Source organism: Carya illinoinensis, chromosome 11, assembly GCF_018687715.1.
Source record: "Carya illinoinensis cultivar Pawnee chromosome 11, C.illinoinensisPawnee_v1, whole genome shotgun sequence".
In the NCBI taxonomy this organism is placed as follows: Eukaryota; Viridiplantae; Streptophyta; class Magnoliopsida; order Fagales; family Juglandaceae; genus Carya; species Carya illinoinensis.
Genome location: NC_056762.1, coordinates 29,461,203 through 29,487,779, shown reverse-complemented (window position 1 = coordinate 29,487,779; position 26,577 = coordinate 29,461,203). Strand labels below are relative to the sequence as shown.

At 34.9% G+C, this 26,577-nt stretch overlaps 3 protein-coding genes across 4 annotated transcripts; 1 reads left to right on the top strand and 2 right to left on the bottom strand.

Annotated features, from left to right (window-relative positions):
• Positions 1-1,286: 1,286 nt before the first annotated feature.
• On the top strand, positions 1,287-8,407 carry LOC122281162. The gene is made up of 2 exons (XM_043092467.1): positions 1,287-1,784; positions 7,791-8,407. The coding sequence occupies exons 1-2, from the start codon at positions 1,548-1,550 to the stop codon at positions 8,022-8,024; spliced, it is 471 nt and encodes a 156-aa protein (XP_042948401.1). The 5' UTR covers positions 1,287-1,547; the 3' UTR covers positions 8,025-8,407.
• Positions 8,408-9,072: 665 nt separating this feature from the next.
• On the bottom strand, positions 9,073-9,852 carry LOC122281163 (late embryogenesis abundant protein 18-like). Its single transcript, XM_043092468.1, has 2 exons — positions 9,674-9,852; positions 9,073-9,567 (listed from the first exon to the last, which is right to left on the bottom strand). Exons 1-2 carry the CDS (start codon positions 9,758-9,760, stop codon positions 9,262-9,264), a joined length of 393 nt encoding a protein of 130 aa, XP_042948402.1. The 5' UTR covers positions 9,761-9,852; the 3' UTR covers positions 9,073-9,261.
• Positions 9,853-23,073: 13,221 nt separating this feature from the next.
• On the bottom strand, positions 23,074-25,910 carry LOC122280467 (protein LOL1). Of its 2 annotated transcripts, none has more exons than XM_043091369.1 (6): positions 25,751-25,910; positions 25,459-25,613; positions 24,804-24,917; positions 24,158-24,271; positions 23,941-24,050; positions 23,074-23,376 (listed from the first exon to the last, which is right to left on the bottom strand). In XM_043091369.1, the coding sequence occupies exons 2-6, from the start codon at positions 25,517-25,519 to the stop codon at positions 23,338-23,340; spliced, it is 438 nt and encodes a 145-aa protein (XP_042947303.1). In that variant the 5' UTR covers positions 25,520-25,613; positions 25,751-25,910; the 3' UTR covers positions 23,074-23,337. The 2 variants fall into 2 exon arrangements, with proteins under 2 accessions (XP_042947303.1, XP_042947304.1); XM_043091370.1 differs by having other exon boundaries at positions 25,702-25,850.
• Positions 25,911-26,577: the final 667 nt, after the last annotated feature.

The window sequence follows — 26,577 nt, the reverse complement described above, 5'->3', positions numbered from 1 at the left end:
CCCCAAAGATCCTAAGCCTGTCGAACCTGCTAGTTCCCCTCGAGGCTTTAGGGACTTAGAACTGCCAGTGGCCTACACAAAGGCCTAGAGATTCGATGGCTTCTCATGGTGGTTTCTAATGACTCCTAACAAGTTGGAGTCGATGAGGACGGAGTATGAGGTGCCAGGTATCATCGATTTGGTGGTGCCATCATCGAGCAAAGGTGCCATGGACTATGAGGGGTTTGCGTTGAAGTTCACATTATATCTTGTCATGTTTTCCAACAGCCTTAGGATGCCTTTTTGCCATATAGTTCGTGATGTGCTAGACTTCGTGGGTGTGGCTCCTAGCCAACTCCACCCTAATGCGTGGAGGATCCAAGTGTGCTGCTGTGTCATTTGGCGGCGCACTCTGGAGGAGGCTGGGTCTGATTGCCCTGAACTTACTGCTCAAGAGTTCCTCCTCACCCACAACCTTCTAAGGCAGAGCGGGAACACTTATTGTTCACGGCCATGGATGTGCGTATAGACATTGTACAGTTGTACCGGATCACTGCTGAGGGCTCCACACAACATCAATCTAGGCCCAGAACAACCTCAGTGGAGCTGGGAATGGATCTTTCTCCCATTCCAGATTGTTGCAAGATTTTTAGGCATTAACAATTGTGATCCATTGAAATAATAAGATGTTGTTTAGGTATAGAGATCGTTTCATTCCCTCTCATCTTACTTTTTCATCCAATTTTATTTCTAAACATCGCTCAAACACAAATATTTTTTAATTTCAAATTTTTAATTTTTTCATCTAATCATTACAATTTTTTCAAACTTTCAAACAAAATACTAAAAATAATTCAACATTTTCAAACTCTAAAATACAAATTATATTAAAAATTAGATTATAGCAATATTTTAATTTTATACTATTTTTATTCAAATTTTTCTCTTTTATTTTTCAAAATCTAATAAAACATCTTAAATCAAACTATTTTACTATTATTTATAAATTTCTCTTCCCATCTCGTTTCCCAATTTCCTATAAAAATTTTGTGGAAAGAGTTTGATTTTTGGATTTTCTTTTCTTTGTAAAAATGATGAGGTCTAATAATGATTGCTATACTTTTTTTAAAAGAAATTATAATATCTCTGAAAGTTATAGAAAGTTGAAAACTCTTTAAATCAGTAAATCACGACAATTACACACTTTGGTTTAAAAAGATGACGTTTAAAAATATAATTAGTAATATTTTTTTATTATTAGTATAATTCTGACTGATAAAGCTGTTTGAAATGGTTGATAATGAAGTTGACCAAAAAAAAAGAAAATCAATTCCCGGAAAACTCATTCCCAAATTTTTAGTGCAAACAAACAGCCAAAGAGAGAACCAGTCGACAGCAGCCAGAACCCGAAAAACCACCTACTGCCATTTCTTCCCACTTCCCAAACCCTTCCTCTCTCTCTATTCCAAGATCTTCATCTGCAAGAAAGCCCATCTTTTTCCTTTTATTTTGGATACTGGACCACCATTCGATCAGTCTTCTCTGTATCTCTCAGTTGATTCCTCCCGATGGGATTTTTAAGGAAACTAGTTGGCTTGCTAGGGTTTGGTAAGGACAATGGCCACGAATCCAAAGATGAAGAGGACGCTAACAACAATCCCGATACTCAGACCCATGAGAAGACCCATTTCCAAGAAACCGGGCTTCCTCGCAGAGGCTTCGCTGTGCCGGTCCAGGTCGCCGTCGACCGGCCCCGGGTTGGCCCTGTCCTCACCCCTTGTAATCCCGGCGATGGCGGTGTCCAGGTCAATCATTTCATTCCTCTCCCCATTTCGATTTTCAATTGCTTAGTTCTCTCAATTCTGATTATTTACCGGTTTACTTTAGTTTGTGCACAATTTAAGTTACATAGAGATTATTAGTTTTTATTATTCTGCTGCTTTAGATTTAGTTGCTTAATGGTTTTCATGTAGGTGGTACAAAGCAAGAAGATTAAGTAACTTTTTTCTCTCTCTAGTTATGGGTTGTCATGCACTCTTAGTTGGTTTGCATTACTCTTTTTGTTAAATATCCAAAATCCAAAAAATTCAAATTGTATGGATAATAAGTGCTTGGTTGTCTGTAAAACTTGGCTGTTGAAGAGACTGAAGTTGGATGAGTTATTGTTGCGCTTCAATTGGTATATTGTGGTCAATGTTGAATGAGTGCCTCATTGAGTTATTGAATTTTTCCATCATAATGTGATGCGATAACAATTTTGTTTCTAATGGCAGGAAAGAATATAGAGTGGAAGTAACTGTGATTGTAATCTTTCCGATTAAATGATTATCAAATCATCATTCACTAAGTACTTGCCCTCCTCCTATAAAAGAAGAAACCTCATGTTAAGAAGCAAGAACTGGTGGCGGGTATACCAATTGCAGATTTGATACTGTTTTTCCCATATGCTTTGAACCTTAAAGTATGCTCATCTAGAAGAAAAAACTAGAGGCATTCGTATAAATCCATACAACCTTGGGAATTGGGAAATCCAAATGCAAAATTGATCTTTTTTATGCATCTAATACTCTATATGAAACTTATGCCTAGGTATCTGGTATGGCATCTAATACTCAATACGTTAGTCAGATGCATTTCTCCTCCCCTTATCTAGAAAGATAGAGGATAATGTATTGATGAAGAAGAAAAATGGATAGATTTCTTTTTTTTTTGGATATAAAATTGGTGGTACAATTTTATGACTAATGTATTGAGTATTAGATGGGTATAATTGGTGGTACAATTTATCCCAAGTTGAGAAAGAAGGGATAGAAGGGATTGATTGGATATCAGAAGGCTCGAGGAATGGGTTTTTAGAATTTGGGGAGTAATTATCTCCAACCCAGTGTCAGTAAAAGCGTGGTTAACTGAAAAGTACTAAGGCCGAAGTGCTTTGCTTACAAAAGAATGAAGTGTATTTACAAAAGTGAGCGCTTTTGTAATATTTTTCTGAAAAATCTAATTTGATAATTAGTTTCAACCATAACTATTGGTCTAGACTATTAATTCAGTGGTATACTTCAGAGGTGTATGAGGGGGATGATGAGGGTTACAAATCTTTTGATGGCATTTTAGCATCCCAAGTTGTATTGCTTATGTTAGCAAAAGATAGAGGATAATGTATTGATGAAGAAGAAAAATGGATAGATTTCTTGTTTTTTTGGATATAAAATTGGTGGTACAATTTTATGACTAATGTATTGAGTATTAGATGGGTATAATTGGTGGTACAATTTATCCCAAGTTGAGAAAGAAGGGATAGAAGGGATTGATTGGATATCAGAAGGATCGAGGAATGGGTTTTTAGAATTTGGGGAGTAATTATCTCCAACCCGGTGTCAGTAAAAGCGTGGTTAACTGAAAAGTACTAAGGCCGAAGTGCTTTGCTTACAAAAGAATGAAGTGTATTTACAAAAGTGAGCGCTTTTGTAATATTTTTCTGAAAAATCTAATATGATAATTAGTTTCAACCATAACTATTGGTCTAGACTATTAATTCAGTGGTATACTTCAGAGGTGTATGAGGAGGATGATGAGGGTTACAAATCTTTTGATGGCATTTTAGCATCCCACATTGTATTGCTTATGTTAGCAAAAGAGTCAATACATAGTATTCTTGTGCTTTTTTATTCAACCATGTAATTTATTTATATTATAGTTGTGTATATTCTGTAATGTCTAATTAGTTGAGCTTGATTGTCCTGTTGCATGATACTCTAAAAAATTGAGTTAATAGGCTGAATATGTTACTAACTTGCCTTTTTAAACCTTTTTTACATTTTCGTTATACATTTATTCAAATGTGTGCTTTACTTCAGTCAAGTGTGTATCTGCACTTAGACTCAAGGTGGCGCAAATGCTTTAACGTGCCTGGCGCTTTCACAAACACTGCTTCAACATGTGGAGAATGATACAGGCTAAGTTTCACCAAGAGCTGGTGGCATTAACAAACAAATTGGTCAAAAGTCTTGACTCAAAGGCCGCGGAACAGTTTTAGTAGGAAAGAAGACTTGGGAGTGTTATTATTTATTTTGATTCGTCATTGAGATTACCTATAAAAAAATTATTTTAAGGTGCCTGGTGCTTTCACCAACACTGCTTCAACATGTGGGGAATGATACAGGCTGGATTTCACCAAGAGTTGGTGGCATTAACAAAGAAATTGGTCAATTCTCAACTCAAAGACTGTGGAACAATTTTAGTTGGAAAAATGGTGTTATTATTTATTTTGATTCGTCTGTGCAGATTACCTATAAAAAAAAAATATTTTTCTATTAAACTATTTTAAGAGAGTTTTTCTTTAACCCATGTGATTCCAAGACCGGATCTTTGGGTTTTATGGAAGATTTGTGTTATCTCAGCTTTAGCATACTCTGAAGATTAACCTATAAAAAAAAAAAAAAAAGCATACTCTGAAGATTAATTGTTTGATGTGCTTCTGATGGATAGTTTTCATTTTAAAGGTTACCACCTTAAAGCTTAAGTATTTAATTCTAATCAAGCGAAAAAAGATGGTTTTTGCATTGTTGGTGAGAGCTCAAATTTTGTGCTGCTAGTCAGCAGGTTCAAACTTACATTTACCAAAAACATTGAAAAATTGTGACCATATTCTTCAGTTTTATTGATGAAACCTAGATCATGGAAAAATTCTATTTAAGTTTGCCTTTGGATACTTATTCTATTTGATGTGTCTCTGTGTTGAATTCTTGTGGGTGATTCATAGCCGTCCAGATTTTGTTTAGCCAAAAAGAAAGAAGTTCAAGAAGAGTGATGCAGGCCAAGGAAAGAAAAGAAATAGATTGGATGTGACTACTTAAAGTAGTTGTGAGTGCATATCTCTTTGAACTATGGATTCAGCTTGGTCATAGGTGTTCCTTACTTGGGGTATGAGTAAAGGCCTTGTTGTTATGGGAGTTTTGTTTCTACATTCAGGCATAAAGACGAATATACGCTCAGCATGCTTGACAACAAAACACTGATAATCCATGAGGAAAAGTAATGGTTTCTCCTTTTATTTGTTTCTTCTGTACGGCAATCTCATCAGGAATTTTGGTAGAAGTTTATGATTAGAGCATGGGATCTTTTGCTTACTCATATCAGCGTGTATTGAGTAAAGTGATGGGTGGTCTCTCAATTAGACATTGCAAGTTGGGTGGTCTCTTTTTTCCAAGATTTGGAAGGAGCGGCAACCTTGTTGGCTTCCACAAAACTTATTGACGGACACCGGCGACCTCTTCGCTGGCCTCCAACGTCGGCCTACCTCTGGCGATTGGTTTCTTTTGAGTTGGGCATTTTTCCAGCCTTTCTCGACAGAATGAAGCCCTGTACAGCTTGAAGTTGTATCAGTATGGGTCAAATGGTGCGTTTTTGGGTGGAATCAAAGGCTTTTGAGTTTTTTCCGGAAACTTGGAGGTCTTCTTTAAAAATAGTGGAGAGGGGCAGAAGGTTTTAGAGATTGGTAGTAATGGGTCGGAATGTTATAGATTGGTTGATTGCTATAGTGGGAGAAGCATTAATGGCGGGGAGAAATACAGATTATACAAAACACTTGCGTGAAGGTAACAGAGAATTCATAGCCCAACGATGCTCCAACAAGCATGGTTGGTATCTAACTATCATCGAATATGGTTGAGGAGGCCAGCGGAGCAGTGTTGTAATTCCTGAAGAGCATGAAGGACAAGGTTGGGAGAATTTTGCAGCGGAATTACGTAGAGCCACGGATTTGCCCTGTGATGAGGGGTCAAGAAAGGAAAAGAAGGTTGAGAACACCAAAGAACCAAGCACATCCATGGTGGTGAAGTGATCGTATGCGGCAGCTCTAAAGATGGGTCATGCTTTTGTGGCTCAAAGTAAGGGGAGCGGTGAAAGTGGTCTGCAAATCACGTAAGCTTAGAACCAGCTTGAAGTAAATTCTCTAAAGGATATGGAAACCCAACTTGCCGAGTTGAAGACGGCGATAGCTTTCTTGTCAACAAAAATAGACATGCTTTCAGCTGGCAACAGGGCTGTTAAGACTAAAATAGGCCCGATTCCTTTAAATTCAGATAAAGGAAAACGGAAGATCGGATTCGGTTCTGTCCCTATAACTAGATCTAGGAGAGCTTAGCGAGTCAAAAGGAAATCTAGGGTATTTGAAGTGGGGTCTTCGTCGGATGTTGGTGTAGAGAATGCAGTAATGGAATGTCATTTGCCTCAGGTAACACCGGATAAACCGTTAGGCGGCATTACACCCTTACCCGAAAATGGTAAAGGAGATGTAGGTTTCACTGAAGTTGCTCGTTTAGGGTCCCCTGAAGTGAAGGGACTTGTTGTCACCGCAAAAGCTCTAATGGGGATGGAAAGAAACAATGGAGTTGATGAGGAGGTACGGAACTTGTCGTTGGTGCCTTGCGTGGAAGAAAGTCTAGAATTGGGAATGCAATTGGTTAATGTGTTTGAGGATAATGTTGCTCCACTGGTCTCTTTTCCTTCGATAGCGGATTGGATTCTGCCTAAAGTTAACGAGATTCTACCTTTCATGGGGATTTCACATGGAGGATGCGAAGACCAATTCAATGAACTAATCACCGCAATCGAGGCAAGCCATGCGCTTGAAACCAAAAGTTTCAAGAAAAACAGGGAGTTATAGCGTCTTTCTTGGGCAATAAACTACAACACTAAGGGAGGTAGCTCAGTTAGAGGGAAGTCTAAAGGGAGGGCAATGTGAAGACGGGAACAAGGAGTGTTTTGGGTATTAGTTATATGGGAAACAAGGGTTGAGGTTCAGTGTAATTTTTGGGTAGTTTTGGGATTAGCATTGTGGGTTGTTTTTGGGTCATTAGGGGCGCTTTATTATGGGCTAGGTGTTTTCTTGTATACGTTCAATGTACTTGGTACTCCTTTTGATATATAAAATATTTTTACTTATAAAAAAAAAAAGTTGGCCTCTCTCCAGTTTAATAGCCTCTTCATCATTCAATCATTCCCCAACCTATTTTTTCTTCAAGGCATTCGAGTGGGTGCTCCTCTAGGACTGTTTTCTAAACCCTGCTTAATTCTCCGTTGTTGTTGCAAGGAACCTCAGGTCTCCTTTGTTTGTGTGCCGCCTAGTTTTTGGAATGGCTAGTGAGGCTTGGATGCGTTGTATTAGAACCTTATACTTCATTGTTGCCGTGGATGGCTGCAGTGATGCCGTGAATGGAGGTCATGTTAATGGTGGTGACATTGGGCTTGCAAATTCTGAGTGACAAGTTTTCTGAGTCCTAATGCAATTACCATTGTTTTCTACAATATATTGTATTATTTTTATGCAAGGCCAAAGCTTATCCTTGCGATCTGCATATTTTTGAAGAATCCATTTTTCCGTGTGAGGAAGCACCAAATCAGCCAGTTCGTTGTTTCAATATAGAATTCACCACCCCTTTGGCTGGGATTCTTTTCATTTGTCTGGTTAGCACAAACATATTAGTTACAGTCTTCTCCATTCCCATACGAATATGGTCTAACACTGACCCTGTATTTGCCAAACTTGAATCTGTAGTTGGTGTAGGAAATGGACAGAAGTTCTGGCTTCCCCCCTAACTGTTGGCATTGGTTTTTTAGAAAATAATTTGGATTCATATGGGGATGCACTTGACCTTCGTATTCTTAGTATCAATTACTTATACTTTTCCCTGCCATCCTATTCTCAGAAGTTTAAGCGCACGCACATGTTTACATCATATATTTCCTTTCTTAAGGTTTTGGTGTCATGTTGTAGTTAAATTTATAATTTCTTATCCTTTGGGATTCAGGGTCTGAGATGGTATGCAAAGCGGCTGAGAATAGATGAAGATGGAGATGTAGCAGATGAATTCCTTGAAGAGGTCCTGCTGGAGACGTCAACTAACATAGAAGATCATCAAAGTCCATTTCCAAGGTTTGAAGTGAAGTATAGTACAAGGCCTGCTAAAGTTAAGAACCTGGTCATGTCACCTGATGGGAGAATTCAGTGTGTGGAATACCAAGGCAGATTACAGTGGGTATGAAGTACATTTAAACTAAAACCAAGCTTCTGGGTGGTAGGGTTTGTTCTTGCACAAGAATGTTGTCAATTTGTTGATGTAGAAAATATCTTAAAATTTTTTGTTTGGTATTGCACTGTTGAGCCTTGCCACCCTTGTTATCAATGTCTGGGTTTTTAACTTCCTAAAGGATTTTGTCAGAATCTTCCTGATCGATCACTAATCGTATGAACTGATGTTTCTGGCCATAGATGTGAAACGTGAAACCTCAAAGTATAACAGTTGTCTGTTTGTAAACACTCGAGATTAAATTGAGAAATTGTAACCATTGGGTTATGATTTAATAGGAGTGTAATTGCTGTAAAATATCATAATATATAAAGTAAGCTTATGATTGATTTGATCAACTATTGCTGATATATATGCTGCTTTAATTTTGGCTAAGCTTATGACTGATTTGATCAACTATTGCTGATATATATGCTGCTTTAAATTTGGCTGCCATAAATTGATGAATGCTTGGTCACTCGTTAGTTGAATTGCAGTGAGCTAACAAACTCTTTAGCATTATTTATTTGAAACCCCGACTCTTTGAGATTGTGGATGCCCGAGCTTGTTTATTTCAGGATACATTCGTTCGAGGGAACTCGTCAAAAATAGAATTGGAGCCAAAAAGCAAATGTAATTGGTGTTAGAAATTGTAAAGAAAAATGCTTCAATCCAGTAAACAATAACTAATTCTATCAGATTATGTTTTCCAAACCATAATTTTATATCAGATCATGATCTTTGCTCACAGGGAAAGCTCTCTCCAAATTTTTTCCAAACCAGTTATATTCTGGAGCATGTAGTTGCGCCTATCCTCTCTATTTGACTTCTTGCGCATATTTAGCTGATATATATGCACAATCTACACCCTCCATTACATTTGGTTCTTACCTTTTTTTCTTAATTTCGGCCTGAATATGGTTATAAACAAAGCAAAGCGCCCCCAAATGGTTGTAGATTGTCGTGTCGGCCTTACCGTGAGAGCTAGCCCATGAAGCAGCTCAGGCATAAGTGTCAAGTGCAGTTGTTTTAATTTAAAGCATTCATATTAACCGCTTTGATCAACTTAAAACCCAAAGCTCCTCATACAGGACTCAAAATCAATCGATGAAGAGATCAGGGCATGCAAATTAACCGACCACTTCAAGAAGAAGAAAAGAACAGAAAAGAAAAACCCACACCAAAACTACTGGAAATCATGAACATGGTCCATCTACATATACTTGCGCCCGGGAGGGTGCCCTCCTAGCGGGTAAGTTGGAGCGGTTGCTCCAGCCATAGGAGCAGCAGTTCCAAGGGGCTGCTGTCCATATGTACCTCCAACCACAGGCTGATTCTGAACATAAGCTGTGCCAGCCGGTGGTGGCTGTAGGTGGCCGTGATGATGATACCTGGCCGCCTCGGCCGCGTGCCTGGCTTTAGCCTGGTGCAGCTCCATTTTGGCTTCAGCCTCCTTGGCTTTTCTGCTCTCCACCGCTATCTTTTTCTCCTCCTCAGTTCTGGCCGCCGCTTTCTCCGCCTGCAGTGCTCAACCCAATATATAATTATTACTCACTTCTATATATACTTGAAGAATATTCATATGATCAAGACTATATATACAAACACGTAAAAAACCAGCTTGCCTTTTCTTCAACTTTGGCTGTACAGATGTTTACGTGTTCCTTGGCAGCACTTGCCATGTTGCTGAGTTTCTCCTTTGCAGAATGCATCTTTCTCTCTCCCTCTAAATATCTCTTAATTTTGATCTGATATGAACCACAGCTTGCTCTAATTATAAGGCATCAATGCACTTTCAAATTCAATCATCCCAATTTTATAGTCGGAGAAGAAGACGGCGGGCAAGCCACCGAGAGTCGCGGGGCTAGACACGTAGATTGCCGCGTGGCAAACATGCAGATTGATGTGCTAGCTTATTATGTTGCCACAACGTACGAGATTCAGTACATGAGAGTTTAGAGTTTATTACAAGTGAAAGAGATACGTCTAAATTATTAGCTAATTGATATGTTTGCTGCAATGCTGGAGCTTTATCGTTCAAAGTTATCACCAACGAAAATGCTTAATTTAGAAACCACGTACGTATACGTGCGAGTATTATAGTATTCGTACATATTAATAAAGTAATTTTTTTATTTTATTTTTATTTTCTGTTGAACCCAAGATTTCAAGTTTCGTATAATTATATATCTATACATGAATTTTGATGATAACAAATGAATTCAAAAAATAAAGGAGTCTCAAGCTCAAGTTGTTTACACAATTGAGTTAAGCACATCAAGAAACCAAACATGAGCAAGAATGAAACAATCTCACCTTAAAACTCATAGAGTAATGTTGTACATCTCTTGAAAAATTTGAAATTAGGATTAAGACTCAAAATTCATATTTTATCATAAAACATTAAAATACATTCTTTTATATATACATGAATATTTTGAAAATTAAATTTGAAAATTTTGAAAGATGATTGATTGTCATATTTCACATGTATATGCTTTATTTGAATATTTTCAAAAGTGATTGATGCTCTTTTTAACTTATACAAAAGGTAGATGATTTTGTTTGAAAAACTTGAAAAGTAAATAGTACCCATTTTGTCATATGCGAAAAGTAAAAAGATTAGATTTGAAATTTTTAAAAACTAAATGATGTTGTCTTTGACAATTGAAAAAGAAGAAACTTTTATTTGAATTTTTTTAAAAAGTGAATGATATTATTTTTGACATGTGAATCTTTTTAAATTTGAATATGAAATCTCATATGCCTATAAATAAATCATTTGAGAGCTTCAATTTTACAACACTAAGAACATACAACATTCATTCAAAATTTTCATTCTCTTTTCTCTAAGCATTGAGCCTTAATCCTTATTCATTTTGAGAGAGATATAGTTTGCGTTGTATTGTTCTTATTTCACTCATTGAGGAGTATTCTTTGATAACCTACCCACTATCAGCTTTTGTATCAGTAAAAGAGTATGTATAACCCTTATGTGTGTATAAAGTCTTCTACACAATGAATAGTTGAATCACCACATGTAAGGTGATTACAACTGTAGAGCTACATGGATCATTTGTAGCGGTGTTATTCAAAGGTGTAATAGGTTTCTAGTTCCACTTGAAAAAGGTTGAATAATGAATTTAGGGATCCTTAAGGGGTAGCTTGAGGCAAGGACGTAGACAGTGGGGTTGAACCTCGTTAACATATTGAGTTTGTTTCTCTCTTAGCCTTACTCTTTATATTTATTGCTACTTCGTATTTTGTTTATATTTTATATTGTGTATTTAATTTATAATTGTTAATTTTTAAATACAACTCAATTCACCCCCCCTCTTGTATTAGTCATCTGGACAACATTTTCAAAACTTGATTTAAATTTAGGTGTTAATGAGAAAGTTATGTATTATATTATATAAAGTAAAATTTATAATATTTATATCATAGTTATTATTGTTAATGTAAATTTTGTGTCCGACATTAAATATTCATGAATAAAATTTACTTCACGCATGTCTCTAACTGATCTAAAATTTAGATATCAACTTATAGAAAATATTTAATGGACTGAATCATGATAAGCATCGTATGTAGGAAAATGTTTGTTAACGATGTATTTCTTATACTTTTGGACTCGGCTCTCAGTAGTCCAAGTCTTCTGTTTGATCTGGGACCTATAACAATGAAAAAGAGATTGGGAAGAGTGGCCCTAAGGTGGCCGAGTAACCCTCGATACTTAAGTCAGTAATAACTTACTAAGGAGTAAGACAAAGATTTAGCGGAAAGATTTGATTAGGAAAAAAGCCAATCATTTTACCTAAAGGTCGATGGACCTTATATACCAAGTCTTGAGGGTCAGATGGCTATACCCTGCGGCCTGGGGGGAAGGGAAGTCCTCTTGGAACTTCCTCCGTCATATCGTCTTTAATGTGGCATGGTGGCCTTTTGGGATCAATCATTAATGCGATTGTCTGGTGAACATATTTAATACTGTGTGATCTCGGTGCTGCTTTGAGTCCAAACCCTTTCTCTTTGCGTGCTTCCTTCTCCTTTCTTTGGCCTGGCTTCCCGTGCTTCTCTTGTAATGTCTCATTTTGGCCCAGATAGTTATATCTGATTTACATGGGTTATGGGTTCTTTTCGAGCCATTGAGAGGCTCTTACAAATTTGGGCCGGGCCATTTTGGGCCATCTGGAATATGAGGAACCTGCCTAATGTTGGGTTTGGGCTGCTCCCTATGGGCCTCACCCCCGACGAAAATTCCCCCAACAATGTTATTTGTACTTATAATGTTCACTCACATAACAAGATGTGCGGATGTGTCAGTTATTGATATGTTGAAAATTATGAAATTTAAACTTTGAATTAAAAAAAAAATTAATAAAATGAGTCTTATACGTAAAATTGTAAGTACATATAACACTATTATATAAAGACATTAATGCTTCTGTACTTCTTTGTTTGTGCGATGCTAGGTTCAAGAATTTGAAATCAACATACTTGGTATAATTCAATCTTCTTTGGTTAGTGGTCCTGTCCACTTTAATTGTTTTCCTGATTTAACTCTTGCTTTAGATAATCCTAACATTCTTAAAACTTTGACTTTAAATATTTTGATATCTGGATATGATATGGAAGAAGGTAGCAAACATCTTGCCATAGTTTACTGTATTTATTATCATATATTAAAAACTAATTTAAATCTTAAAGCTATTTTAAAAACTTAAGGAAATAAAACTTTCTTAATTTAGAATTCTACTCCTGATGCTAATATTCAAATTCCAAAAATGATTCATTGGAAAGATATTACTCTTCCTGATGAATGGACTTTGAAACATGAAGTTCCTCCTACTAATTTACTTATTTCTGATGAACTTAACCTTGATTATATTCAACAATATTTGAACGTTATTATTAAAATTAGTTTTGATCAACCTCTAGTAAACAATGAAAGAATAAATCATTTTATTGGAACTAGATATTCTTTTGTTGGATTTGTTGTTGTTAACTAGGAAAGAAGATACCAAAATCTCATAAACTTTCTAGAAGATTCAGTAAAAATTGCTAAACTTGATTTGAAACTAAAAAGTATTTCTACCTCATCTCAGGTTACTTCTACTTATTACACTACTAAGGATACCAACATATCTAAAGATAAAGCCATAAAGGAAGAAGCTGATAAAGAAAAAGAAGATACTTCATCTTTATCTCCAATAACTTCATATATGGTTGCTCCTAGTCATCACAGCCAGCTTACTGTGATTGATTGAGTTTTTTAAATTGATTTAATAGCTTAATATAATGAATATAGTTCTACTAAAAATAGTAATAAGAGAAAATCTTATCATGCTACATTTTCTGATTTTAAAAAATTACGTGTTAATAGGAAATGAAATGAAAAAATGAATGCATTATAAAAGCATATACTTTTCTTTTATTTCCTTGAAAATTATTATGTTTCTAAGTACAGTTTAAAAGTCGTTAAAACCAATTTTGTCAATGAAAAAGAAAAGACAGTGGTTAAATCTAGCCACCATCCTTTATAGACAATTATTACTTCTTATAAGGGAAAAGAAATAAATGCTACTCTCTTCAAAATACTCAATATTGATCATAAAGCTACCACTTTTATTGAAACAAAGAAGATTATTGAACAAAAAAATTTTGCCAATCAAACTCTTCATGTTATAAGTCAGCAATTGGATCGTATAGAAAAAAAGTTGAAAGTCTTGTTTCTATTTTGACTTCTAAAATTGAAAACTTTTGATTATTTACTAAAGAATAGGCAAGGTTCTAAGACCAAATAGGTAGGGGTAAGATTCAACCAGTCCGGATAGGAGAAACCGACCGGACTGGCTATTTTTGGACCGAACCGAACCTAATTGGTCCAATTTTGAGAGGACTGAATTCAGTCAGTCTGGTATGCTACTTAGGAATTTTTCACCTTGAACCGAATGAAAAATAAAAAAAAATATATACTTTATATATATTATTTATATAAATAATTGTATAAATTAATTATATACATCACAATATTACATAAATATTATATTCTTTAATGTATAACCATAATATATAGTACTAGTATATATTAATATATTAACATATTATAAGAGTTATAGTATAAATTATAATATATGTATAAATTTATATTCGTATTAGTATAGTTAACATAATATGTTAGGCTTAAATCACTATAACTATATATAGTATTATTTAATATAGTATTACTAATTTATCACTAACATATAATATATTAGTAATACTACTAGTATAGTTATTAGTTATAGTATTGACACTAAGTCTATAACTATATATATATATATATTTAGATCAATGTATTATTATATTCTTTAATGTATAACTGTAATATATAGTATTAGTATATATTAGTAATTGAATAATTTATTATGTAATTCTCTTTTAATAAGTCACTTAATTTTAATTTAGTATTTTCAATCATTTTTTTATTAATCAATTCTTTTTTTTTTTTTTATAAAAAAAAGGTTGGACCTACCAAACCGGACTGATATCTACCAGTCCAGTCAGATCCCTAGAGATATCTGGTCTGGTTTGTCTGGGGAAATAATGGACCAAAAATTTTCGGTCCATCACCTGGATCAGACCGTGCTCACCCCTACAAATAGGCCAACACTCTTGATAAAATTAATCAAATGCTTTCTGATTTAAAAAAAGAACAACCATCTATCAGTGCTTTAAATAACAATGGTAAATAAGTTGTTTCTGGTTTTTCTACACATGAATCATTTGATATAGATTCTTCTGCTAATAAAGATCTTGTTTCTTGAAAATAATTTTCAAGATATTGATTTGGGAAAACCTGGTATTAAAAGATTTTCTTCAAAAAGGCCAATCCGATTAGTCTAACGAAGAATTGGTATCCTAGACCCTCTCATTCTGATTTACAGTTTGAAGAAAGATTTTTTCAAACCCAATTTTATGTTTTTATAGATAAATTGTATGAATGGAATATTCATGGACTCTCTAAATAAGAAATTCTCAATATCATAAATAAAGTGTCCATGGTTGCAAATGCCTATGTTAATAACAATAGTCTTAGCCAAACTGAGACTGTTAATCTGTTAACTACAAGATTTTCTAGTATACTTCGACAATGCTAGGATAAGTATCTCCCAAGAGAAGCAAAAGAAACAATTCGAAATGCAGTTAAGCATGATGATGGAGGTTTATCTATTTTTGATACTACCATAGGAAGTGGTATCCATGATAGTGTTAATACTTTGATTTATACTATCCTTAAACATTTTGTTGAAACTCTTTTCAACATTAGTAATCGTCTTAGTGATTATTTGAATAATTTGAAATGCCATTAAATGTCTGATTATAGATGATATTAAAACGTTTTTCTTTTTGGAGTTATGTTTAGGGATGATAGTCACAAATCCTACTAGAAAGAAAAATTCATCAATGGATTACCTCATTTATTTGCTCAAAGCTTACCAATATGGACTTCTTAATTATGATGATTACACTTATCAGTATATTTTTAGTATAATTAAGAAGGTTGGTATTAGTATTTACAATGATAAAAAAATGATTCGTCAACAGATTAAAAATAGTAAAAAAGCCAAATATGAAATGGATAATTTATGTAACAATTTCGATTTCCTCCTATTTCTCCTTCTAGACAGAAGCACAAGCATTTTGATAAATCTACTAATTACAAAACTCATGCTAAGAAAAATTATACAAAAGCATGATGAATTTTATAAGAAACCTATTTCTTCTTATGAGAAAAAAACATTTTCATAAGAAAAATATTTCTAAAAATCATTCTAAAAGAAAATGTTATAACTATGGCAAGTTTGGTCATTTCTCCAAAGAATGCACCAGAAAATACAGTAAATTTTAGAATAAGCTTAATCAATTAAAACTTGATGACAATGATCGTGAGGAACTAATTCTAATTTTAGAATTAAAATCCTTTGAATCATCTGATATCAATGAATTCAATTCAATTGATTCTGATTATCAATTAGAAACTGAACTATCTAATTCTCCAAATATTAAGCTTGGCTGTAATAATTCTTGTTGTAAAATTTTATCTAAAACAATCAATGTCTTAACCAAAGCTAAAAAACCAAAAAAAAATCTTTTATTAATCTTGATTAGTCAAATTACTAATCCTGAGCTCAAAAAAGAATATCTTCATAAGGTCAAGAAGACAATGGTTCACGAAGAACCTGAAACTTCTAAATAAAAAAATTAGTTTTCAATAAACTTTGGAAAAATTTGAAAAGAAAAAACTCAAAGAAACTTCTACCATTAATTTACAATGTGAAGTTGTTTTTATTAAAAAAGAAATTATTGAACTACAATTGAGATCAACAATCTCAAATCTGAAAATGATTCTTTTAAACAAGAAACTACCTCCATGTACGTCTGAGATGCAAGAAACCATCCTAATTCCAATTTAGACTTATTTGAAGTAGCATCATTAAGAGCACCAGAAGCAATAGCAACAACTTGATAGGGTATGCTCAGTGTCTTGAGAAATCCTTAGAGTTTTTAATCATTTCATCATGCATTGTCCATGATTCATTGTTATTTGGGTAGTAATGCAAATGCTCAAAAACTCTAAGCACCTCTCCATCATTGCATGCATATCTCCATCTTCATGAAGTGCTACCCCATCACCTTCTAGATTATAATATGCCAAGATAAGATCAACATCAGGTGTAATTTTAAGCGAATAAGGATCTTTGTCCTTAACTCCAATATGCTAAGCCCCAATTTGCCATTTTCATCAACCACATCGATGACAAGATGATAAGCCTTTTTCCCTTGCTCGAGTCTTTGTAATGGTGTGCCCAATAATGATACCACTAGGGTCAAACTCCCATCAGGTGCTCGAAAATTCGAGGACGCCCCCAAAACCAAAGATGTGTCTAGTTTCCCCTAAGTTCCCCACACTATCATCCCCTCTAGAAATGCCAGGAGTACTAGACCAGTAATACGCAAACGTATGCTCATGGAGTGTAAATCCTCGAAGACCATTACCTACGATATTGAAATCTAAGTTGCAGTCCACAAAGATGAGCACCATGCGCTATGTGAGCTTTGATTCCAAAGACTCTGTTATATCTTCAATTTTCTCCTTCTTCGCTTCATGTCTGTAGTCTTCTATTTCCATCAAACCCTTACCAATAAAGAAGATAGAACCACTTTCATATAGCTTGGTCTCAATCACAGTTTGCTCATCCTTCAAGCAAATATCATTATATATCAATTCTTGTTGGTCTAATTGGTAGATATCTCTCCGATAAGCATATTCAATACTTAACTTCATGTCAAAGATTGTGTAAAAGGGCTAAATCAACTAATCAAGATCTGTAACTCTTTATTTTCTAGCAAGGAATTCATAGCAAGTACTCTCTTGGAACCCTAAGAATTTCATTCTTAATGGCAACATGATAATTGTCAAAATAGAGTTGTAATTCAGTGTTATTTAGATCGGTAATTTTGGGATCAACTTCTCTAATAATAATGTGTAATGTCACACCCCAATTGTTTGATAGAAATGCAAAAATAAAAACTCACTTCAATGAGAGCACCTCCGTATGAAGAAGAATAAGTGATGAAGAGAAAAGTTCAATTATCATTCTAGAATGTTCCACACAAAATAGAAAAAATCTAGTTGCAAGCACAACTGAGCACTAATATGTGCATTAATCTAATGTGATTGGTCAAAAAGTAGATTTTATTGAAAACAGTGCTAATTTAAATTTTGAATATGAATGAATTAGTATTGGTACACAGATTAGTATACGACTTTACTTATATGTGACAAAACTCCACAAAATAACGTTTGGGTACATATACCCTCATGAGAATTCTACAAAAAAGACTTAGGTAAGGCCATACCTCATGGCCTCAAGTCCACCTAAGACCACTAGTAGTGGTCTCAATAAATTTTAGTTAAAATTTGACTAGAAAATTTACTTTTACAAATTTTAACTAGCCACTTTTTATTACACCAAATAATAGACTCAACAAATCTTTCATTATTCTATTAAAATATTGATTTTTAACTTTCAAATTAGAAATGGGCAAAATCAAATGATGTTTGATAGGAAAAATACCAATAAAAAAATTATAAACAAAATCGCACTGAATCAAGAAAAAAAAATTACAACCCACAGAATGAAAAAAAAAATTGCAGCTTGCTTAAAAAAAAAATGACATCAATATCTTACCTAACAACAAACAAAGAAGTGGTAAAAGAAAATAAAATCACATCATCCAAGCATAAAAGAATCAAATAGAGAAGAATCAAACTAAATCCTGTGTTGGAGTTTAGGAAGATCATTTTTTAGTCTAAAAATAATATTTGACTAGCCCTTTTAGCTCAAGAAATTTGGCCAACTATATGATCTGAATTTAAAAATATTGTTTATTTATTGAGCCTAATACTATATTTTATTTGATACTTTAATTATTTTTTAACTAAAATTTAACTTTAACTCACCTACTACTTGTGCTCTAAATAAATAAACAAAAAGTAAACAAACATAAAAGGAAATACAGAGAACCGGGCCGACACTCGGCCTATTCTATTTGAGGAAATGCAACGAAAGAAATAACACAGTCTATGACCTTTTGAGCTCGTCAAAATCAGTGAGCCCAGCTAACTTCTAGATCTAATAAAACGAGATAGTGCCAGTTAACATTTAAGCCCAAATTGATTGGATATGTTACATTATTCTCTCAAGGGCAAATGAAAGTTTTATTGAACGCAGAAGAATGCAACCCCAAGGATCTACGGAAAGGAAAAAATTAGTTAGAAGTATAACTACCTATTAATATATATATTAATTTAATATATTTAATTAAAAAATAAATTTTATTAAAAATAGTACTAATTTAAATTTTAAATATAAAAAAATCAATATTAATAAGCAGATTAGTACGCAACTTTATTTATACGTAACAAAACTCTTACGGAAATCATCTCCCTTGGTTTTGGTAGGAACTCCTTAAGAGTAACTATTTCCATCTTTTCTCATCATAAAAAAAAAATAAAAAAAAAACATTATTTCCGTCTTTTCTTTCCTTAAATTATTTCTGGTATGCAAGCTGTGGTACTCGGGTATGCTACAACAAAAGGTTCTGAAAATTTGCGTTGCTCATGGCGACAGAAATCCCAGTTTCTCATAAATATTTTGTTTGTGTTTCCTCTGCATGCATCTGCCCATGTTTGATCTGTCCTCAAACTCAATTCTTAATCAGCAGAAATATATCTTCAGCACAAAAACACAACTATCCATTAAGTTAAAGAGATCAGATTCGTCTGTTGATCTGTTCATTTTCCTCTTCTTCTTGGTATTACAATTATCAGAAATGCTTTTCACTTGCAGGTCTATTGTTGATAACTTGTCCAATTACTAATGCAAGGTAGATAACAAACTGAATAATTTAATGTCAATATAAAGGACAAGTTCAAGGCTAAACCTTTTTGTCTGACCTCAAAAGTATATCAAGTTGTCCTGGGGCCACAAGATTGTAAATTGACACAGATATTTTAAAATTGCAAGAGTTTATACCTTTTCATATAGCTGCTCCACATAATTAAAAATTCTTTGGCTAAGTTGTGATAAGAGAGGCTCTAGATGGTATTTTATCAGGATTACTTTATGAGTGGTTCTGTCCGGAGGACATCAGGGGGTATGGTTTTGAATGGTGGCATGAGGAAATTAGGATGAGTCCTTTGAGGATTTGTTACTGTAGTTCAAGCTGGGCCTACCATGCTGCTGAGGTGGAGGGTAAAGATGCAGAAAGCATGGCACTGCTTCTTCCTAAGAGGTACCATGTTAAAGTTGACATTTTATTTGTATTTACTTTTGTTAAATATGTTATTTGGTTGTCTACTTCAGAATGGTGTATATTTGTCTTATACAGAATCATTTGTCATAATTGTAATAACAATCCTCACCTTTGTGGGGGCACTGAAATGCAGACAAAAGTAGCTGAGCTAGCTCTCTCTACCACATACTGAAAGATCTAGCATTATTAACTATCTAGATGCCACTAAATGGCATTGCCACAGAGATTTCAACTGAAACAGAAATTGACCATGGTTGATCTTTTATTCTTACTAAACATGGAATATGACAACTGCGAAGCCCAAAAATCTGAAAATTTAAACTTTGACAGAAAATTTGATTGCCTCAGTATATAAGCTGATGAAGAAATTTGTTTTTTTAACCTCTTTTTGGTTTATACTACATTTTCATAGTTTACGGCTGATCTGTTTCATAGTTAGTACAACAAGACACAAATATGTCTATTATAAAACAAATGAATCACTTTTCTGTTCACACGAAGGTAAATATCTATCTTTGTAAACTCTGGGTGGTGGACAGAAATTGTTTTAGCTAATTTGAAGATGTGCGTGAAGTCATTTCATAGCTTGCCTCAGAAAAGCAATAGAAAATATTGATAGGAACATCCTTTTGGTTTGCTTTCAAATGAAAATGACACTAGCATCTTCAGGGTCATCTTATTTTTGAGAGGTGCAGCTCTTATATCGTTCCTATAGAAGATGTTAGGCAAATCTGGTTTATACAGCAAACAGACATAACGTATTACAAAGAACCCCGAACTGGTTATCCTACAGAAAATTAGGGAGCCTTAAAAAGCTACTCTAACCTAGTTCAAATGGAACTTTAAATCTATAGGTTAGTTACACATATAGATCACTGCCCTGCAACACTCCCTGATACCTCAAATGGTTGTTGTCCAAATCCTAATTAGTGATCTTCGAGGAGTGATCTTCAAACATGTTGGCTGAAGTACGCAGCCACATCTTATGATGGTTAATATAACTGAAAGATGGAGGAAGACATTTCTGAGTAACACAGAAAAAAAACCGGGTTTATTCAAACCGTTGATCTCCTGAAAACCTTAGTGCATCAAACAGGGCTTCATGCACAGAACTCGCCAGGGATGGTCAGCATCTAACGACCTTCTAAAAATTGAAGCTGGGTCCAAGTATGCCTCACCAATGGAACTGAAAATATGGGAATTTTTGCCTGCATTCACAATCTTCCTAGGACAGAAATGTGGTCCAAGGAATATGACTTGACGTGCCTGGACCAGCAGATGTCAGAAATTGCGTTTAGCCCTTACACATCTAAGGCCTCGAAACTTTGTAAAATTGAAGCTAGGCTTAAGCATGCTTCACCAATGGCCTAAGCATGCTTCGCCATTGGTGGTCCATGGAAATACTTGATGTGCCCTGGACGAGCGGATATCAGAAGTTATTGACATTATAACGTTGATGATAGACCAAGTCATAGGGCAAATTTCTCCTTGATATTATGTCCCGATAAAAGATCTCGGAAATTGACGCAATAGGAGTGGAAATCAAGTTAGTTTTTTGAACTTTTTTTAGTGGGTTATGTGGAACCCGGAACGATATGGATATGAAAGCAACGGTGAAAAGCAGATAATATGGAACTCTATAGTTGTTCATCTTTTATGGTTGCGCTATAAATAGATACTCATTCAAAAGTAGATGATGGATTAACTACCACAAGGTATATCTCACGGATATGATATTGGTTCTCTTGTTACGTCAAGAAAACAACTAAAGAGAAAAAGGAAAATTTAAGGTGTTCAGATCCAGTGGACTGCATAATTTGTTCCCGGCTGATTGATGATATCAGAAATGTGGCAAGCAAGAGGTCTAATGGTAAGTTTCTATTGATGGCGACATAGTTGTCGTTGTAAAGAAGTTTGCTGAAGGAGTGAATTCGAAGTTAGAATAGTTGAACGCTTCAAAGGAAATTATATCTAGACCAAAATGTACGATTTGCAGCCAACTTATGTGAGCTTTACGATCATGTATAATTGAAGGAAAGTTTTTAATTCTCATCTAAACAGTTTTTATTCTATAAAGTGACATTATAGAAAATGATTGAAAGCAAAGTATGCATGGAGGTACAGAATGATCATGTCATGTTGTGGTGGATATCATGTTTATGTCAAAGAACCAGAACGCTTTCCTTTGTGAGACCTGGATAATTGCATATTTGGTGACAAAATGAGAGGGTCTCACTTTAGAAGATATCCGTATCATGCACTACAAAGAAGAATCATTGCACATCAACAAATACTGACATGTTTCAAGATGCAGGCAGAACAGAAATTAAGGTGTGGCTAAGAATGGAATAAATTAGAAACCTTTTCTAGTTGTAAGGTTTCGTCTCCTTATTGGTAGCCCCTCCGCAACTTGTTCAACAAATTGAATACTGCTTGGCTTATTTTAATGGTGAGAGTAAGATACATGAAAATATATATGATGAAATATGCTAGGTATTTTTTTCCTTTGATTCTCTAGATAAGAATGACGTTGGATTTAAACCGAGTGCTATTCTTTACCTCATTGGGAAAGCTTTCCTTCTTTATCTTGGCAAAAAGCTATGCTCTTAAATGTTTTCTTGCACATCAGGCTTCAAATCCACCATACGAAAAATTTTATCCAGTCCTGAATTAAATGTCGTGTTGTCTTTATTTAAAGATTCTTTTTGGGTTCTTTGATCCTATAATCCTTGTGAGGTTACTGGTGAAAGTCATGGCTATTCACCACCACCCATTTAATAACCTGCTTCTTCAGACAATCCCCACGCGCACCTCAATAATGTTTCTGAAATATCTCCTTGATTCCAAACATACTTTGCATTAGGTGTTAACTTGTAACGTTTCAATGGAAGATTCAAATCACATGGTCTATATTTCAAAATAACTAGTTAATGATATAATTAGAATCCTATTAGAATCTTATAAAGAGCAAGAACTTCTCATTTTCAAATAATATAAGATTCTATATACTACCTATCCTTATACTTATCATATGAGATATCACGTAACTGGTTCCAATAAATTTTTAGTATTTGGACAAGTTCACAAACCAAAAAGCAAAAAGTATTTGATGTAAAATTTTCTCGTGTACTATGATGTCATTCATACACACATGTCAAGGTAAAACCAAAATAAAGTTCATATATATATATATATATCTGAACAGTTTCAAAAGCACTCAAAAGTCTTCTTATAGAATAGTTTTCATACATCCAACCTGCCAATACTTATTCATAAAAGACTTCACGCCAGGAAAAAGTCACTCTATACAAGTGATTAGGGGGGAAAATCCTCTGCTTGCTGAAAGATGCACTGATGGGGAATATTATTATATGCAAAACCAAAGTTGTAGACTTTGTAATATCCACTTAGCTGTGTTGGAATTTTAATTGTGAAACTTCTGTTCCGTTGTGCTTGCTGAGGCCTGCATCATCCATGACGTCACACTTAGGGAATATGAATACACAGAAAGGGGAAGGTTTTACAACTATATAGTTCTCATACTGCTGATATTTTACATAATATATCTCTCATCTCCCATGGTCACAGGCAAAAAAGGAATTTATTACTGCTTTAAATATTCAATATGAACCACATCCGTTAATATCCTCACTTTTTGAAGAATGAACTGCTTGGAATTTCTGTGAGGTGCCAGAGATCAGGCACATGCTTGTAATTCTGAACATCATATACATTTGCCCCCATGCTCATGGGCGGTTCAAGATAGTTTTAGTATATTAGAGTTGGGGATAAGAGAAAGGGGTGAAAATTATTATTCTTTTCCTATTGAAGTTGGCTTGCACTCTATATGCATTCTTTGAAGCTATATGTATTTAGGATATCTAAAGGATTTATTCATCAACCTTAAACAGCTGTTAGATCCCAATTTCCTGATCATAAGTCTGGTTTTAGTTTGAGTCACATACATTAGCAAGAAACTCTTTAGTTCAATAAAAATGTACATTGTGTAAAAGAAATGAATACTGACCCCAACCGATGTCACAAAATTGCAGACTGCACATTTCACAGATCGTGCACCATATTGGTACATTAATAGCATCCTGCAGTTGCCACAATTGACGTGTGCCACCTGGTTCGCTGTTATAATACATGTTGCTTTTCCAATTAGCAGTTACTCAATTGGTAAGATTTGGGGAGGAAAGAAGATGAATTTCGCAAAACAGTTTATGCAGTCAATAGTTTACCTTCCAAGGCTAGATTGACAGTGTGACAACAAGAACACTGTACGCTTGTTGCTCCACGGATGTACATAAGCAAGGTATGGCACCCTCCACAAACCAATTGGGCCATTTCCGTGCCTGTGAAAGAGTCAAACAAATAGAAAGTTTGAGTGAGATGAGGTGAGAATTTTGTGAATAGTAATAAGATAGTTTATAAATAGTAACGAGATAATTTGAATAGAGTATTTTTTGAGTTTTGGAAAAGGAGAGAGAAAAAGTTGAATAATAAATATTATAAAGTTGAAATATTGTTAGAATATAGTTTTATAATATTATTTTTATTTTGGCATTTAAAAAAGTTGAATTGTTTTTTATTTTTTATTGGAAAGTTTGGAAAATTTGTAATAATTAGTTTGAAAATATTGTAATGATTAATTTGAAAATTTTGTATTTAAATTATATTTAGGAAAGAGATTGGATGAGATGAGATTGAGAATTTTAAGATGAGACTATTTCCAAACAAGCCCCGAGTGTTCTTAGGCGTTCTAGGCCTTGTCTACTTGCTTAGCTTAGCCCAACTGAGATTAAAGAGACTCAAAACTAAACTGAGCTTTTAATTGATATAAATATTAGAGCTATATGAGCCAAGAACTCATAGAAAGAAACATACCTGGAGGTGGCACAGCTGTGACTGCATTGCAAACAGCACAGCATACAGAAGTTGCTCCCACCGGATACAGTAAAAGGTTTCGACATCCAGAGCACACAAGCTGGCTCTGTGCACCTGATGGCCAGCAAAAGTATAAACTATCTCAGAAGTAATAAATAATAGAAGCATGGCAACTTTTTACTAATGCAAAAAGCAAAACTTTTTAGCATCGATGCTGCCCAGAAGAGTAGTTGCTTGGATGATGAACAGAGCATGGCAGGAGATTAAAATAGATTTAAGTAGCAACTATTGTTAATTTAAGAAGTTCACCATGTTCAATATTTTCAGTTCTAAATGTTATAGCTAATTCTGATTTGACTGACCCCTCAAATAATGTATTATTCTAATGAACTGCATGGATTCTTCTTCTTTGAACCTATATTAGGAACTAATGGACTATTGAGTCTATCAAATTACAGAGAAGAAAGTGAATGGGGGAAAAGAAAGAGAAAAATAAATGGAACAATCTAATCTTACCACAACTAGACAACTAGCTCATCACCAGGTAGTGGAAAGATGCCTAGATTTCTAAACCATTCTCTCAATCTTTAGCAACGAAAAGAAAGAGATTCTACACTTTTAAAAGCTCAATCTACTGCAGAACTGAGTGAGATACCATTTGCCGGTGCTGTATATGGCGCTGGAGGTGTCGGATATGGTGCAAGCGGAACTGGCATTATAAAATCTCAGAGTTAATGCTTTCCCTTGCAATCTCTCAGTGGTTCACAGCCCGAGACATGCAGAATACTCTTATCCTACCATTCTTATGTCCTGGATATAGGAAAAGAAAAGAAAAGAGAAAACACCAGAAAGAATGCTACGAATGTAAGATCTAACGAAAAGGTCTGCCAAAACACACCTTAATTGCCGAGGATATAAGTAGACATTGGAGTACAGTGATTTTTTACCCTCTTTTCCTTCTCACTTCATTGGAAAGACCAGCTTTAACTGTCTCTTTGCTTTGTTCCCCTCTTTAAGATAGACGCGGTGATTAACTTCCATTCCGTTGGTGGCATATCAAGATCAACTTTGTCTGAAACTCTGGGCCCCCCGTTTCTCTCTCTCTCTCTCTCTCTCTCGCTTTGCTATTAGTGGTAATACAATACTGCATGTGAACGATGCAACCAGCCACACGCCCTTCCTCACGGGAATTGGACGGTTCACAATAACCCACGTTAGGCAGCAAACAGCAATCGGGGCCGTATGTAAGACACAAGTCTCACACTCTGCTTGCTCGGAAATATAGATTGCGCGGTCAGTGCCTTTTTTGGCTGGTGGTCCTGTTTGCGTTGCATTATTATGAGCTTCACTCACATATCGGTTTGATATCCGACCCATGATTCATTGCTCCATTGACCTCTGCGCCATCCTAGAGTTAATTTTGACGCTGTCAATACCCCACATTTTTGCATGCATGCATGCATGCAGGGTACATCAATAATGCAGCACTCTCAGACTAAGGTTAGTGTTGGGCCAATGAGAAGGCCTAGATTATTGTTTTGACTACATGAACATTGTTCAAAACTTTGAGCTCACATGAGAGTACTGCTTTCCAGCTAAGGCTTATCCAATGATAATGCAATTGACATGGATTTCAAGTTGCTTTCATGGCTGGTCAGAGTATATTTTCTCTCATCTTTTGGGTTTTGCTGGTCAGGTAGTAAGTTCATCAATTTTCAGGTTTGTATGGCCCGACATGCTTATCTCAGACGGTATACTGTATGCAGAGGTGTGC

Excerpts from the sequence above, each read along its gene's own strand:
- LOC122281163 (XM_043092468.1), bottom strand. The coding sequence starts at position 9,760 with ATGCATTCTGCAAAGGAGAAACTCAGCAACATGGCAAGTGCTGCCAAG. Across the intron at positions 9,568-9,673 it reads CAGCCAAAGTTGAAGAAAAG|GCGGAGAAAGCGGCGGCCAG; the intron begins GCAAGCTGGTTT and ends TGAGCACTGCAG.
- LOC122280467 (XM_043091369.1), bottom strand. The coding sequence starts at position 25,519 with ATGCCAGTTCCGCTTGCACCATATCCGACACCTCCAGCGCCATATACA. Across the intron at positions 24,272-24,803 it reads CACAGCTGTGCCACCTCCAG|GCACGGAAATGGCCCAATTG; the intron begins GTATGTTTCTTT and ends ACTCTTTCACAG. Across the intron at positions 24,051-24,157 it reads TGTCAATCTAGCCTTGGAAG|CGAACCAGGTGGCACACGTC; the intron begins GTAAACTATTGA and ends GTATTATAACAG.
- LOC122281162 (XM_043092467.1), top strand. The coding sequence starts at position 1,548 with ATGGGATTTTTAAGGAAACTAGTTGGCTTGCTAGGGTTTGGTAAGGAC. Across the intron at positions 1,785-7,790 it reads CCGGCGATGGCGGTGTCCAG|GGTCTGAGATGGTATGCAAA; the intron begins GTCAATCATTTC and ends TTTGGGATTCAG.